The sequence below is a fragment of the Rhododendron vialii genome, chromosome 8a (assembly GCF_030253575.1).
Source record: "Rhododendron vialii isolate Sample 1 chromosome 8a, ASM3025357v1".
Lineage (NCBI taxonomy): Eukaryota > Viridiplantae > Streptophyta > Magnoliopsida > Ericales > Ericaceae > Rhododendron > Rhododendron vialii.
In genome coordinates this window covers 13962031-13978629 of record NC_080564.1, presented here as the reverse complement: position 1 = coordinate 13978629, position 16599 = coordinate 13962031, and the positions used below count along the sequence as shown (strand labels likewise).

The 16599-nt window shown below is 37.3% G+C and overlaps 2 protein-coding genes across 5 annotated transcripts; one reads left to right on the top strand and one right to left on the bottom strand.

Annotated features, from left to right (window-relative positions):
* Nucleotides 1-818: 818 nt before the first annotated feature.
* Nucleotides 819-1940, bottom strand: LOC131297918 (uncharacterized). Its single transcript, XM_058323126.1, has one exon. The coding sequence runs from the start codon at nucleotides 1718-1720 to the stop codon at nucleotides 986-988; it is 735 nt and encodes a 244-aa protein (XP_058179109.1). The 5' UTR covers nucleotides 1721-1940; the 3' UTR covers nucleotides 819-985.
* Nucleotides 1941-9332: 7392 nt separating this feature from the next.
* LOC131297917 (lipid phosphate phosphatase epsilon 1, chloroplastic) lies at nucleotides 9333-16011 on the top strand. 4 transcript variants are annotated; one of them, XR_009190403.1, is made up of 5 exons: nucleotides 9390-9807; nucleotides 12468-12693; nucleotides 13695-13768; nucleotides 14947-15066; nucleotides 15659-15796. XR_009190403.1 is itself a non-coding variant. In XM_058323125.1 (5 exons), the coding sequence occupies exons 1-4, from the start codon at nucleotides 9469-9471 to the stop codon at nucleotides 14974-14976; spliced, it is 669 nt and encodes a 222-aa protein (XP_058179108.1). In that variant the 5' UTR covers nucleotides 9390-9468; the 3' UTR covers nucleotides 14977-15002; nucleotides 15659-15676. The 4 variants fall into 4 exon arrangements, 3 of the variants coding, with proteins under 3 accessions (XP_058179106.1, XP_058179108.1, XP_058179107.1); XM_058323125.1 differs by having other exon boundaries at nucleotides 14947-15002; nucleotides 15659-15676; XM_058323123.1 differs by lacking the exon at nucleotides 14947-15066 and having other exon boundaries at nucleotides 9333-9807; nucleotides 15659-16011.
* The last annotated feature ends 588 nt before the right edge of the window (nucleotides 16012-16599 follow it).

Below are 16599 nucleotides of genomic sequence, written 5' to 3'. Positions count from 1 at the left end.
AGTAATACCATCTACACGTATAAAATTTAGGCACAAAGTTTTCGGATTGAATGTTTCTTTTCTAATTTATCTTGACAATGCGCATTAAAGAAGTAAAAATTTAATGATAAAATAATAGGTTCACTAAATCCAAAATAGTTTGATATCCCCTTCTTATAAGGATCTCCTTATTTTAATAAAATGCGGACCTCCCTTTCCCGATCGAATTTCGATGATCCGAGTCGCTCAATGTGTTCAGAACGTGATTTTAAGGGTACTCCTGAGGAATCAGCCAAAAAAAAAAAAGACCAGGAAGGGCTTCATCCGAGCAGTTTTTGTTTGTTTTTTATTGAACGGTTCAAATAAAAACTGCTCAAATCAAGACCTTCCCGGTCATTTTTTTTGCCGATTTCTCGCGAATACCCATAAAATCACGTTCTGAACACATTGAGCGGCTCAGATCATCGAAATCCGATTGGAAAAGGCGAGAAATGGAGAGGTCCTCATTTTAAGGTCCTTACCTGAAGATTATATATATATATATATATATATATATATATATATATATATATATATATATATATATATATATATATATTTCTTTCATCGGGATGAAATGAAAATTAAATAATTTGACAAAAAGGAACAAATATAATCCAAACTCAAGTTAACTCTTTTATGACCCATGCAATTTCTATAAACGCACACGTAATGCTCGTAATTTCATACTTATTTACTAACTATTTGACTTATGCAAATGAAAACAGATGCAAATTCCAGCTCACGTTCGCTATTGGTTGTTGTTAAAATAAAATTAAAAAAAAGGAACTTATGCAAACTGGAGGGAAAAAAGTTGATATAAATACGAAAAAAACTACATTAACTATCTTCCGCGATATTTACCAGACGAGATTAAAATCTTTTCACTGGCAGTGAAAACCGGGGAGATATCGATACTGTTATTACATGCCATTGACACGAGACTGATAATTACAGGGCTTTTCACTCACTCGATCCCTTGATTCGGCTTGACAACAGGTGCAACAATAGCCAGTTTTTCCTCTTTGTGGAACTTGACTTGCTTAGCAATAAACTCTTCTATAGTCCTCTGGAACTCCTCATTGCTCAACTCCTCCACAACACCCGCCGGATCCTCGCCGGAATCAACAACTCTCCGGCATTTCTCCGTCTCCGATCGCCGCAGCTTCCCGCAAGGCTTCTCCCAACTTCTTCTCGTCAACTTCTCCGACTTGCTCCGTTCAAAAATTTTGAAATCCGAAACCCTAACATCATCAATTGCAACTTCGTTTCTCTTTGGATCGACGCTGATCACTTCAGATATAATAATCTCTTTGTCGTCGTACACGATCGCCTCCGGTTCCGGCAGCGGAGGCGGATTTTCCGGTCCGTGATGGCTGGTTTTGATGAATTCTTCGTAGAGATCGGTTTCAGCATTGTTGACGGCCGGTGCCCTGCCGGATTTGACGAGGAGAGTGATGACGATGGCGTTGCTGATTAGGAAAACGAAGAGAGGGCTGCGGATTACGGCAATCAGTCGACGGAGGTACTCGCCGGAGATTTTGACGGCAAGAGGGAGTCGAGGTGAAATCCAGGAGATGAGTAGGAGGGCCGAGAGGATCTCGACGAGGCGGAACAGTTTTGCGATGGTTCGGAGGCGGTGGAACATTAGCAGGGCCCTTGCCTTCTCGGCTTTTACGTTGTCGAAGTCCAAAGTGTCCATTATATGTAGTGAAATGAAAGTAATAATTGAAGAAAACGCTTATTGAGAACCAAATGAACACAGACTGTGGTTTTGATTTTCCGGGAAAGTTGGTGAGAAAAGCTCAGGAAAATTTTGGGATGGAAAAAGAGAAGGGAGAGTGTGTGGAGAGAGATGACAGTGAAGTGTAGTGAAAGTATAGCGGTGAGTTGTTCAGAGAATTTTAAGTGAGATTCTTTAGGGGAGGACACCTCTTGGCCTTTATATGGCATACATATATGGCACATTCATGTAAAGTACACAAATTTGTTTGTGTAAAATATCAATTTGGCTCATCGGATCATTGTTCGGTTTGTCCGGCCATTAATTTTACAGTTCAGCAATGAGAGAGGTGTGCGCATGCTTATCCGATTATTTACAAAAATCAAATAAGTACACAAATATGTGTGTGCGTATCAATCAATAAATTGCGTCCGGAAGTGTATGGGAGTAAATAAATTTTCAAAATAAAAGGAAATTCAGCACATCCACACTTGAATTTATGAGAACAGTACGTATGCATAGACTCTCCCTTTTGTGGTGGAGTGAGAAACAATTATTATTCAATCATAAACACACACAAACACTTTACGTATACATATATTCACATTTTTTGGTGTGGCCCACACACACCGAAGGTGTAATGTGTGGTGTGTGGAGGTCCCAATATAAATGTGAGTGAGTTTGTGTAAATATTTGTGTAAAATGTTTGTGGTTGTAGAATGATTAGATTGAGAAATAGAGTGTCCCACTAGCTAGGTTGAATTTGATAGAGTAATAATTGAGCTTTCAGTGCTAAAAGCCAAGATTAGGATGTGGTCATTAAATGATGTGCTCCTTCATAGGCTTATGGGTTCTATTCTCACGGAGGTCAAATATTTCAAATTTTGGAACCATTAAGGATTATGTCCGGTTGTTATACTCAGAGTCCCAAAATTAATCGAGGTATGCGTAAATTTCTTGGATTAGTCATCTCAACTCGGAGAAATTATTTGGTGGTTCGGAGCTTTTTAATTTTTAGGACTTTTTGGAAGTTGTCCTTTTTCAAAAAAAAAAAAATCTCTTTCGTTAGTTTTGCTCTAGACTTTTATAGATTATTCATTCCTCTTGGTGAGAGGAATAGGAAAAGTAAAAAAAAAAAATTACTTTTACCCAAATATTTTTGGAAATATTCACTTTTAAGCTTAAAAATTGCAAAAAGTGGCACTTTTAATCTTAAAAGTGGATATTTTTCAAAATATTTGGGTAAAAGTAAACATTTTTGGGTTTTTCAATTCTTCTCATCAAGACAAATCAATAATCGACAAAATTTTTGCACAAAACTAACAAACGCGAATAAAATTTGTTTAAGGACAAAACTCTTTTTTTTTGCTTAGTGGAACTCCATTCTCCCTTTAAAAGGCTCTGGATCGATCAAGACCCAACATTTTTGCATATTCTTAGTATTTTGCAATACGAAACTTAATTTGCAACTCGTGAAACAAACTACTATGTATGTAGAGAAATTCTGTAAATTTCTCCAAAATACAGAATCTCTCCTCCCTGGATTTAGCTCTTGAATTATCCTCTCGTAGGGTCATGATACTAATCATAATTTTCATTGAAAACCTTTTGGAGAAAATTCCAAAACTGCTCTTCTTAGAGTTAGAATCCATTGTTTTATTGTTTGTATTTTGGATGCGATTCGTCAAAAAATATGTATAGCTCCAAATTAAATCATTTCGAATGAAAACAATGAACACGAAACTTAACTTGCAATTCACGAAGTAATCTATGTCGAGAAAATCTGTGAAAATCTCCAAATTAAAATACAGGGGGATCTCTCTTCCGTAAATTTAGCTCTCAAATTATCCTCTCGATCGTATGGTCATACTAAACATAATTTTGATCGAAACCTTTTGAAGATTTCTCCAAAACTACTCTGCGTAGAACACATTGTTTTATTGTAGTATATTTTGGATACGATTCGTCAGAGACATATATAGCTCCAAAATCATTTCGAATGAAGCCAAATATCATCTTCCTCGATCTAGGAAGCAATTCAATCATGCCTCAAAGCCTAAATCGTTTCTATTCATTCTTCTATTCTGTTGTTTGTCCTTATAGTCATAACAGTAAGTATCCCTTTTCTTTTTTTTTTTTCCCTAAGCAAAAGAATTTATTCATCTTTATAAAGGATTACAAAGATTAAAAGGATCAAGGGCACACCGGCAAAAGCCACCCGAGACCTAAAAGAAGGCAAGACGCCAACTGAAGCCCAAAAAGAACCACCGAAACCGAAACAAAAAGCAATCAAAGACCCAAACGAGCCTCACACCCAAAGCCTAAATCCCCACCAACAACAACAAAAACACAGAGAGAAAGCCAAAACCAAAACCAAATAGCCGCCAATCAAAACCAAAAAAGAAGCAAGACACCTCAAACCCGCCCAAACTCGAGATCAAAAAGCCATAGAGAGGGATGCATCTTCCACGAAATTAACATCGTCCTCCGAAATATCCTCTTCTTCAAAATCATCTATAGGATGTATCCTATCTTTTAATTCTTTCTCTTGCATTTCAACAAATCTCCTCAGATTATAATTCCTCCCTCCTTTAATTTCAATACCCAAAGTTTTACCAAAGTCCAACATCTTGCGAGCTTCCTTAAAGAATATTGAGGAATAAGGGCTTTTCTTATTAATTGAACCCAAACTCACCCACTAAAAAATATACCCAACCCAACTTATTTATTAGTTGGGTTAGAATGGGTCCAACCCATTTATTAATTAGGTCTCAATTGAGTCAACTAAAATGATCCAATAAATCATGAACATAACCCAACAAAAACAAATAGAACCAGCACAGAAACGGATCGGCACTTCATTGGCAAACGCGAGTTTGGCACCAGTTCCAGTCAGCAAACTGGTTCAGATCCACCATGTAACTCCGGTCCTCAGCGCTGTTATGCTCATCGATGAACTTGAGATTGTCCTTGAATATCTTGAATTTCCTCTCCTTCTCGCCCAACGCGTTGTACTATTTCCCGTGCTTTACTAGCCACGACTTGTACATGGCTCTCACCTTTGTTTCTGTTCTCCGGTGAGGTTATTCGGCCGAGGTGGTGATGGTCGACATGTCCATCGCGGATGATAGGGGAGAGAGAGAGATTAAAGAAAGAGTACGACTATGATTTGTGATAGTTGGGTCATTTTCACTGTTTCACTCCTGTGAGGCATTTCCCATCTTTTCATCACCATATGGCCTGGCTTCTTTAGAGAGAGAAAGGGGGGACAAAATGGGTGTTAGCAACAGCTTATTTAGTCAATTTTTCAAAGAGTCCGAATTTGAAGACATTTTCAGCATTCTTGAAAATCTAGAGAACGTGGAAGAGTTTCCAACATTGGATCCAAAAAATGGATTGGCTTCGGAAATGGGTTAGTTCACAAAAATCAACCTGTTCAAGTGGTAATTTGCAACTAGAGTCTGAGGCCGATGATTGGTAGGAGTAATTAATTGTGAAGGGATAATTTGTCATTTTAGTAGTATAGGGATAGTATGGTAATTTTAGTGTAAAGGGGTATTACAGGTGTAATATGGTCATTTTAGCGTACATTGGTATTTTAGTCATTTTAAATTTTAGTATATAATATGTGATTGGGTTAATGGGCGGGGCGGATTTGATTTTAAATAAATGGGTCGGGTCGAGTATGTGTATTTAAGCTCATAATTAATGGGTTATAAATGGGTCAATGACCCATTAAAAATCCAACCCACTTACTGTCTTACAACTTACTAAATTTAGTCAAAATTCGCCCACTTGACACCCCTTTAAAGCATCTCCAATAGAGACTTCAAATGTTAAATATAAATAAATAAATAATTCGAAGGTTTGCAAGGTTTTAATTGCTTCAGCAGATTATTAAATACCAACGTGTCCTTCAATTTCTTTTTCATTCTCTTCAAATTTAACATATGAGTAGCACCCTTTAAATATATCAAATCTTACAAGAAAAGGTAATTTCGTATCGTATTTAGAAAATTAGTTGGAGTACACAATTAAGGTAGCGAAACCTAGAAACAAATACGGAGTATAGTGTAACAATAAAATTTGAAAATTTGTTGGGGTGCACTATAAATTTTATTCTTCGAATTGCAAAATGAGTAAGCAAAGTATATTTTTGATGATAAACTAGGATGGCTGTAGCCCTTTTAGCCATTTTCTGATATATGTAAAACAAGAGAGTATGTTTTTTATGATAAATTTTGCTTCTTTGAATCCACAAGTCTTCTGTTTGCCTCCCAAAATTCACCGAATTCTATTTGCCTCCCAAAATTCACCGAATGACTTTGTATTGCCTACGAATATTCCTTAGTGCTTTTCTCAAATATGTTAAAAAGACTTCTTCACCACCACAACTTCTGTCTTGGTGATCCATTTTGCATTGGAGTGTTGCTATGTGTACATATAAAATGTACATACCATGTACATATAGATTTTTGTGGAGCCCACCTCGGGTTCCACAAAGATGATCCGAACCGTCCATTATTTTTAAAATATTTTTTTATGGAGCTCTATAACAAATCAGCTTAACCCGATATATCGGTAAGGATTGAAACTAAGAAGTTAAGTAGTTTCACCTCCACAAATTCAGAAAAAATCATTACCGATATGGCGAAATCAGATTGAGCTGATTTTTTACATAGCTCTATAAAAAAATATTTTAAAAATAATGGACAGTCCGAATCATTTTTGTGAAACCCGAGGTGGACCCCACAAAACTCATATGTACATTTCATATGTACCTATAGCTTTATTGTTTGCGTTCAATGATCCATAGATCGTATTTGTACCCCAAGATAGAAGGCAAAGAACGCTCTAGGGGTGTTTCTATGCTTCAAACACTCAAAACAGTTGCTATAATACGCTCCATAACTGCTTTAACCTAGCTGATAGGTTTATGTACTACTGTTGTATGAGCAGAAGTTCCTTGAGCCACTCGTCGAGCAACTTGATTCCAGTACAGTTGGCTGGACAATGGGCCTGACAATGAGAGTAGTTGTGGTGATGAAGAAGTGAATGACTGTAACAGTGGAAGGTTGTGGAGAGATGGTGGTGATGGTGGCCATAGCTATAGTGGTGGTGGCAGTGCTGGTGCCAATGGTGGTGGTTGAATGGTGGAGGTGGTGTGTGGTGATTGTAGTGGTGGTGGTGATAATGGTAGCGGAGATGGAGTGGTTGTTTAAAAACCCTATATCGCCTGGATAGATTTGCTATGCTAGATCTATTAATAAATAATCCAATAAATAACGAAATTGAAAGCAATATGAATTAATGAGCACAAGATATCCATGGAAAGGATTGATATCACCCACCATACTCATTATGTGGTCAGAAACAATCTTACCTTACATTGAATCTTCAAAATCGACCAAACTCCTAAGATCTACTTGCTGAAATTCAATTATTGGGCATGGTTCCAAGTTAATGAATATGTATTTTTATGTATACTGATACTGATAAATAGATAGTTATAGTACAATGGAATTTAGGAAATGCATATGTGAGTAGAATGAATCATGCCAAAAAGACCGTTTGTTTCCACCCTAATTAAGATGGTTCATGCTTGAGCCACGCAAATACATTCTTACTTTGCAAGATGGTATTTTATGTTGAGGCTATGATACATCATATATCGCGGCCATCTTAGTTGGATAATTCATGAGATTGGTACAAGAATTTTAAAGCGTTATCGCACAACTAGTGGTGTATTCGACTCTCTTTTTATATTATTTATTAAAAATCCAAATTTTCTTGTCTTTTATTAATATTGTCGTCAGCCTATAAACATCAAATTACAATTTCTTCAATTGATTTAAAGATTAATTTCGTGTGTCATAGCAATTTGTTTCTCAATTTTGAGGTTCGACATCCATACCTTTGCTTATGCTATTAAACTTTCATATAGTTAGAAGCTTGACTCTGTAACAATCAGAGAGCTTGCCGGCCGGAACCCAAAACCTTTAGGCTTCACAGGAAAGCTATATAGAAAGAACTATGGCATATTCAACTGTGTTTCCTATGTGCTCTAAAGAGATTGATCAATTAATCAGTTTGTTGAACGCGCCTATTTTTAGATATAACTAGACAACAGATTGATGTCTGGGGTGGGTGTAATTTGCTTCTACGTACGGTCACTCTTAGCAAGGCAGTCTAGAGAAGTTGCATATCTAGAAGGCCAGAAATTCAGAGGTATTAATTTCAACCATCTCGATCCTCTTCTCTTATCTTGTACGTTGCTTTAAAAGTGCGGCAAGCTTGGGAAGAGCTGCTCTCCATTAATTCATTCTGTTCCAACCCAAGCTAATTATGCCAAATGGATGAAAGGGGTCCCTATACCTCAACTGGCCCATTCTTGGTCCTCTCTCGATTCGGATGGCGTAAGCTTAATTAATTCATGATGCGTACGTCTTGAAACTCTACTGCTGATACGGCTATATATGCTGGTAAATTCATTAGAAACCACAGAGGTGAGCTGCTTGACTGTAGAAAGATCGGTAAAAGTTTTGGTTGCTTTAGCTCTTTCTTGTGAAACCTTACCTTCTTAATTCTTGGATCGATCAGCTCATGTTAAAAAGGATAACAAAATTTGAAATACATGTGTGTGTGTGTATATATATTCAATTTATCGGACCTCAAGTCCTTGGCTCGCAAGTATTTTGATGACAAACATGCCACAGTCATACCTTATGTGGATAAACAGTAGAACGTTAAATATATATGATTTAAACATGAAGATAGTCACGGAAGAATTAAGAACATCGAATTTACTGTCATCATTGTCTTGCATGCCAACATCCTTCTATCTATCTAATGATATCAAAGAATTTATCGATGCATTATAATCATCACCACAATTGACTCCGAGCATACGTTGAATTCCCTCAAGCAATTTTCTAACCATGTCCTTTCGAGCTCCATTCTCCGTCTCCTCTGGCTTCGAGTCGAGAATATAAGCACATTCAATGGTAGACCTTCGGGATTTTTTCTTCATAATTCTACAAACAAAACTTAAAATATAATAGAAATAATGGAATAATTAGGAGGTGTGCAAGAATTGGGCCCCCGCTTGCACCCCTTGGTCCGCCCCTGAGCGCATTCGATTTGTAACTCAGTTATGCACAAGAATCAATGCACATTGGCTGATTAATAGGGATATAGATCTACAAATACAAATTTTCCCAAGATTGGATATGCCAGCAATATATGAGCACACTATCATCAAATACCTTAAAAATGGTGAGGATTAATGCAATCACAATACCTTCTCGAAAATTTGAGGGTTAGCGTATGTGGGTCAATTATAAAATTACTTGCACAGACGATGCATGTCTTAACTCTTAAGTGACTCATTAGTAGAAACAGGGATTCCACCAAATTGGGTTTTTCCTTTACGTATGCATAATTACAAACTTACTACATAATGCGCCAACCAGAAGGTTACTAGAAAATATTTTAAAACAATTAAACGACTCCGATCATTTGTATAAATCTCCGAAATCATTCTCATACGATCGGTCCGATGTAAATTTGATGTATTTAGTTTTTTGTTTTTGTTTTGAAAGCATACCGCAGTAGTCCTATATATAAGTGCAAAAGCTAGATGGCAAAAAAAGTCGCCTAATCACGAGTATTTTGTTTGTGGACCTGTGGTGTTGTACCGGAAGCTAACCGGACTAAAACAAAACAAAATGTCTGCAGCAACGACCATTCTTTTCAGAATCAGACCCACCTCCACTATCACCACCACCGGTAACAGCAGTACTACACACGCATTCCTCCCCAAATTAAACTCTCCGAAAACCGTTTCCAGCCTCCAATTTCCCCCCTCGAAATCCGGTGAATTCGTTTCCCAGTACAAAAGAGGCTGGAGTCCGAACACCATGAGCGGGTCCACTCCAACTTGTGCTCTCGGGGACAACAGTATTGGCGATGAAGGTGCTGCTGCTGCTTTCGAACACGAATCGTTCATAAATGAGTTTCGCCCCAATTCAACAGCGGAAGGACTCGAGGCCACTCTCAATCGCTTGGTTGGTATCTGGGTATTCTTGTTTTTCTTCCTAGTTTCACGCCCAAGCATATCTATGCGGACGCGAATTGGAATTCTTGTGTTGTAGTATTAACAGCTTCTAATTGGATCACCCATAACTAAACCCAAGATAGGAATGTGTGGACCAAATTTAAATGACGCCCACAATTGCAGAATGTACAGGGAGCCCTTAATTCTGTTAGGTATAGTTGCTTTTCTTCTGGTATATTCAATTCTCTTTCTTCCCTTAATGTGTGGACCACAATTTATTTATTTTTGAGTTAAACGGGAAATTAAATAGAATTTACGGGTACAGATTTCGGGGATAAGAAACACCCCTCATGTCTGCCAACAGTTGTTGCTTAATACGATTAGGAATAAGCTGATAAACTAAAAAGGAGCAACAAAGCTTTGGCATCGTTGGCAAGTAGGTCAGCACATTTGTTGCCCTCCCGCAGAACACGGCTAATCCGCGGCTCACCCATCTCCTGAAGCATGGACCTGCAATTTAGAATCAAAGAATGGAGATAATGGTTGCTGTCTATTGCGTTTAGGAGGCTAACGACATTGGTCTCATGTGTGGACCAAATAGTTCTCCTAGTTGAAATGAATTGTTTTTCCTATGGATGTGAAGAGTCGTTCAGATTGTTCAACTTGGGTTTGATAGAGGCGAAAATCATCAATTTTGGTTTCAAAAGATTCGAAAGTTGGGTATTATCTGTTGTTCAATTACTGTCTTTTTTGCTCTAACATTGCAAAGCATTGGAACTCCTAAAATTGTAAATTCATAGAAGCATACAAACTATACAACCTAAGACAAGAATATAGATCACAAATTTTGTTGTTCCACCTAATTGGGAAATTTCCAGTGAAATACCACCAAGGGCGGACTCAATAGGGTCACTCGTCTCCACTCAATTTTCCAAAATCCCTATTATTGTTATATTTTTGTATGTTCGTGAATTTGACCCGTGAAAATTGTGATATTGCCCCTAGTACTTGATTCTCTTGCAAATATTTTTCTTTTATTAAAAAATATATATCATACTATTGAAGGTAACATTTTTACCCACTAGCCAAGATTTTCGGCTCCACCCCTGATTACCACCAAACGCCTAGCCAAAGAACAATATCCACGAGTGAAATCTTGTTTTGGTTGTTTGTTTGTGTATTTGCATGCCCATATGCATTTCTGCATCTACTCATTCCTACAATTGTTTGGAACATTTGAACCCTTCATTTTTTTCTTAAATTTACTCCTGTCTTATATTCCAAATTGGGCTGCCACTAAATAGGACAGCAAGCCCAATGCTCATCATTCGTTCAACTGAATTTTCTTTTCTTAAAGCTGTAGAACAATTGTTTGGAACATTTGAACCCTGCATTTTTTTCTTAAATTTACTCCTGTCTTAAATTCCAAATTGGGCTGCCACTAAATAGGACAGCAAGCCCAATGCTCATCATTCGTTCAACTGAATTTTCTTTTCTTAAAGCTGTAGAACAAAACATCTTAATGTTTGTCATGCCTTCCTTTTGTAATTCGCAGAATGTGCTTACATTGGCAATTGTTGCTCGTTCTAGTAGGCCTTAGGACCTATATCTTGATATGTATAGTCAGCAGCATTGGATTGATTTCCAAATGTGGCAGGCCTTGTATTCTTGCTTTGAAATAGCCAAGTGTCAACTAATTTGCAAATGTAGAAGATGGTGTACAACATTGTGCCTTGCAGTTAATTATGTGTTCATTCACTTCATTAACGGTATCTCATCAGTCATCAGTGTCAGTCTGTGTCTACCTCGTCGTAAAAGTAAAAAAGACAACTTCCAAAATTTGTTGTTACTGTGGTTTATTTAGTAATCCTAACACCTTTGTTTGTTCTTTTAATTCAAAAGTTGGCTTGCATATGCATATTTAATGGGTTGTCAATTAACCTTTTCTCCATTTTTCTTAAATTTATCTGACTTGTTTCCATAGAAGATGGGTTGCATTGTAGATCGTACCTTTGTCTTTTAGGCTCCGTTTGTTTCGATGTACTTTTGAGGAAACGATTTTTCATAAAAGTATTTTCCCTACTTTTAATTTCCGGCATTCGGTTGACATGATTTTTTTTTCCCAAAAAAAGCAATTTGGTTCTCTTCCCTTCATGTTGGCATTGCCTCCTATTCTGGTGTGCTCTTTTGGTGGAGGATGAGGTGGTGGAACTCCAATGGTGGGAAGCACATGAGAGAGCGAGAATAACTTACGAGTTACAACTGTTCATCACGTAAGTCATTTTACAGTCTCAGATGAAAAATGATTTCCCCAAAGAATGTTTTACTTGATTTTTAAGCAGCCAAACAGTGGAAAATACGTAAAAAAAAGATCCTCAAAAATATTTTATGTTTAGCCAATCAAACAGAGCATTACTTTTCTCTTCTTGTTCTTTTCTTTGACATTTGGTTTCTATGGTTGACTCTCAGTACTATGTTGTTTGCCTTGTTGGAACTACACTGTGACTTTTAGTCACTTTGTGGTGATTAGTGTAATTGAACTTTGACCAAGTTCTATAAAAATAGGATCTCCCTCGTAAAAGAATATCCATGCAATTTTTTCCTTGACAGAAACATGCATGCACCTTAATTTCCTTGTGATTTCTAAAGCTTTGCTGCTGTTGATTGTAGAGCAAGTGGATTGTGGCTGGTCTTTTTGGCGCTGTGCTTATTTGTAGGCACGATGCTGAAGCATTATGGGCTGCCATAGGTTCGGTTCTCAATACGGGACTCTCAACCATGCTGAAGCGGGTTCTAAACCAAGAGCGACCTGTTTCTAACTTGAGATCCGATCCTGGAATGCCATCTTCGCATGCACAATCCATCTTCTTTACCGTCATATTTGTTGTTGTGTCAAGTGAGGCTTTGCTCATTGAGTATTTCTTCCATGATTTCAAATTTTTCATTTCAAGAAGCAATTTAATTATCTTTTTAAAATTTTACTCAATTCAGTTTGTGACAATTCGGTTTGTGAATACAAATTATTAAAGTATTTTCGCAAATTCCATTTAGTTTTACTTTTTGTGGGTAAAAGAATCATCATTGAAACCACATTAACAAGTGTTTAAGGAATTGTAGTCTCACATTGCTAGGGAGTGGAATAGGTGATCGCTTAATAACATTTAGGACCTCTCCACTCATTGGCAATTGATTTTGAGTTGGATATAAAGTCTCCACATGGTATCAAAGCGGGGATCGTTCTACTCCACATTTTAAAAAATTCAATCCACCCCCCATGATGACAGACTAGCAAAAAAGGCTTCACAATAATAGACCCAAAAAGAGGCTATACGTGACAAGCCTCAAGTGCTGCTGCACGTGAGGGGGATGCTAGGGAAATATAGCCCCATATTGCTTGGGAGTGAAATGGGTGATCACATAATAACATTTGAGACTTCTCCAATCATTGCCCATTGGTTTTGAGTTGGATCTAATCTTTCCACAACAAGCACTAATTTGAATTTGTTGTCAAGAAAAATAGTTTGGGAGATGAACCAAACGAAGCCAAAATTTCTTGTTTGACTTTTTAGTTGGACAAATTTAACCGGATTATCATGTTGACAGTTTAGTAATACATGCTAGGTAGGCTAAAGTGACTGCCATCAAGCCCATATTGGTTCTATAACCATCACGAATCTATGCTTCGCACACTATTCTCGAAGGAAGTAGACAAGTAGAAATCACTTCCAAAGCCTTCTACGTTACAGACTAGCAAAATGAGATTTCCTGTTTTTTTTCCTTGCCAAACAATTTAAAGAAGTTATTATTTTCTTTTTGCTGCTGCAATTAAGGCCTATGTACTCGTTAAACTTTGTACTTTTGTTTTGTAATGCCTGTTTTCGCTGATTGTTGTCTCAGTGTTACAGTGGCTAGGGGCGAATGGACTTGCAATAACTCTTAGTGGCCTTGCTTTGGCATTTGGTTCATATCTTGTAAGTATGACGTAATATGGTAGTACCAGTGTGATATTCATGCAAAAGCTTTTTTAATTTTTCAAATTGCATAATCATTTGATTGGACCAGCAACATTAGAAATATGAAGGTGACACTTCAGATCAATAGATCAAGATATGAGATCCACTACAAGACACTTTCATACTGTGAAAGTTAGCATGGAGGGTGGAACTTTAGTTCATAAAACCATATGATTCTAGTTAGTCCCAAACTAAAGTTTTGGGTTCAACAATTGGGTTCAAAATGTACTGAGGAAAGTACATTTTGTCTAGTTCTGATTATTAGTAATTCAACAAGTCGTCCAGTACCATGAAAAAATCATGAGTAATTTCAAAAGACTTCCTCAATGTGCCATGCAACTTTGATTCCACAATTGCACAAGTAAGCTAGGTAGATCCTAATCATGAAACCCACAGTTGTATAATGGGCCACGTGAAACTTGAGCATTGCTTTGACCTAGCTTTCATGGGTTGGGCTCTCTTCCTCCTACCCTATGAAGTGCCGACACTCCTATGGGACATGATAAAAAATGTATGCCACACGCACGCATGTTCATTACTTTTAATTAATGTTTTAGGGGGACATGGGAGGGCCACGTATACAATTTTTAAAATTCTTATGAGGTAAATGTGTATTACTCCAAATATTTTGGGTTAAAAGTGTAAATAGGATGTATATATGATGCTTGTTTATATATATTGATGCTTCATGCTTCCACATATAACTATTTTTCCATTGGTAAAAAATAAATATTATTTGTATATTTTTGTCGTGTCCCCTACTGTGTCAGTGTCCCTTTTTTTTTGAAATCCCGTGTCCGTGTCTGTATCCATGCTACATATCCTAGCCCGATAATCTAAAATGAAGTTCTTCAGTGTATAGAAAAAAACTAAAAAGAGGAAAAGTTCTGATGCTTTTAGTTTGCCATGTTGCATATTCTAACAAACTTTTGATGGTAAAGAAAGACTCAGATGTAGACTTCTGGTGGCTGGTTGGTTTGTTTGTATTAGGAGGTGCAATACAGGAGAAGCTAAGAAAACACTGACTGTATGCTCTTTAATATTTTTATTTTTTTGTAGATTTCCTCAGAATACTAAGTAACATGCTTTAATATCCATGCAAACATGCACTGACATGTTTTGGTTGCTTGAAACAGAGTTTTGATTCCCAAAACAGTAAATTATGAAAGAGCAGAAAGTTATCAATTGGAAGGTACACTTGAGTCCTTGACACTCTGGGTGGACACTCTGGGCACACGTTGAAGACACATTAGGAGGTTGAAATAAAGTTTTGAGAGTTAAATTTTCCATGGAAATTTAGTTCATGAATCCTTGTATAATTGTTCTTGTTTTTTAACAATCGGTAATACCCAGTGATCTGTATCTTCACAGTGTCAATTCTACATGTGTTTCTTCATTTTAATGTGATCGAAATATCTTTTTTCAACTTCTATACTGAACTCCTAAGATACATCTATGGAGTAGTATATTTGGTGATTCGATGTGTCCCTATCATGTACGTGTAAACTTTTGCAGAAATGACGTGTCCATGTCTGTCCCACACTGTGCCTGTGTCCTGTGTCTGTATCTATGCTTCTTAGATATAGTGTAAGTCAGGCTTGCTTGGGAATTTGAGCTGTTAAAATTATTTAAATTTTTGTAAGCGGTCTGGTTCAGAAACAAACTTTAATTGCCTTAATCTGACAATGATGGTTAACATATAAAGAAAAAGTATGCAATTACTTCTGCCGTTAATCTCCCCTAGTGTTTCATCTCCTTGCACTAACGCTTACCGTGCACTGGAATTTGAAGAACTTCCATGTTCGGGGAAAAAAAAGGTTTTTGACTTCTCTGCTTTTGTTTTGGCAGTCATGGTTACGAGTTTCGCAACAGCTTCATACGATCAGCCAGGTGGTGGTGGGTGCTGTGCTAGGATCAGCTTTCTCCATTTTGTGGTTTTGGTCATGGGATGCGATTGTGCTCAAGGCGTTTATCTCCTATTTGTGGGTTCGAATCGTCGTCGTACTGGGAGCCACCATATTTTGTGTGGGATTTCTCATACACGTTGTTCAGCACTGGTTTAAGGATCGGTGAAAAAGTGTTGGGTATGTTGTCATAATTTGAAGCTCGTTTACCGTTTTTCTGTTTTATTGTCCATTGGACTATATTCTTTTGGTGGATCAATAATATATGAATACAAGTTCAGATGGCATTTCTTACCATTTTATTTTTCGAATGTGGTGACCCTCTCTATCTGCTACATTATCCCACTGTGTCAAGCTCTTACTGCGGTAGCAGAAGCTGAAGTCCTGCATGCAGGTTGTCACGATCCTATCTATAACTCTGATTTAATTGATAGAGGTCCCATCGAAGGCAAGTGATGATTTAGCATAGTTCAATTTGGAGCAGCTAAGACCGGCTGCCCACCAAGGAGGTGGTGTGCAACAGTCTAAGCAACAACAGAAATGATTTTTGGTTTGGGAAACTCGGGCCCAAACTTCAAAAGAAAATCATTGAAATAGCTCGCTCTTGGTTAGAAAATGCCAAGTCCTTTATAGGCTTTTCTTTTACAAACCAATTTACCGTTGTAATTCCGTCAGTTAATATTACCACTGCTCCACTTACAGCTCTTCAGTTTTCTCTGCGTATAAGGCTTCAAGGGAAAAGGCCGGGTTAATCTGATGGCTTAATTCTTTGAACGAAATAAAACTGAGACGCGAAGGTCAAAATTGGTTGCTATTTACCCACAGGATGAACCAACACTTGGTAAAGGTGGTTTGAGAAATCTCAAACTCGTCATTCTTGGAATG

Coding starts and splice junctions, on each gene's coding strand:
- LOC131297917 (XM_058323123.1), top strand. CDS start 9,469: ATGTCTGCAGCAACGACCATTCTTTTCAGAATCAGACCCACCTCCACT. Junction 12,694..13,694: donor CATATTTGTTGTTGTGTCAA/GTGAGGCTTTGC, acceptor TTGTTGTCTCAG/TGTTACAGTGGCTAGGGGCG. Junction 13,769..15,658: donor TGGCATTTGGTTCATATCTT/GTAAGTATGACG, acceptor TTGTTTTGGCAG/TCATGGTTACGAGTTTCGCA.
- LOC131297918 (XM_058323126.1), bottom strand. CDS start 1,720: ATGGACACTTTGGACTTCGACAACGTAAAAGCCGAGAAGGCAAGGGCC.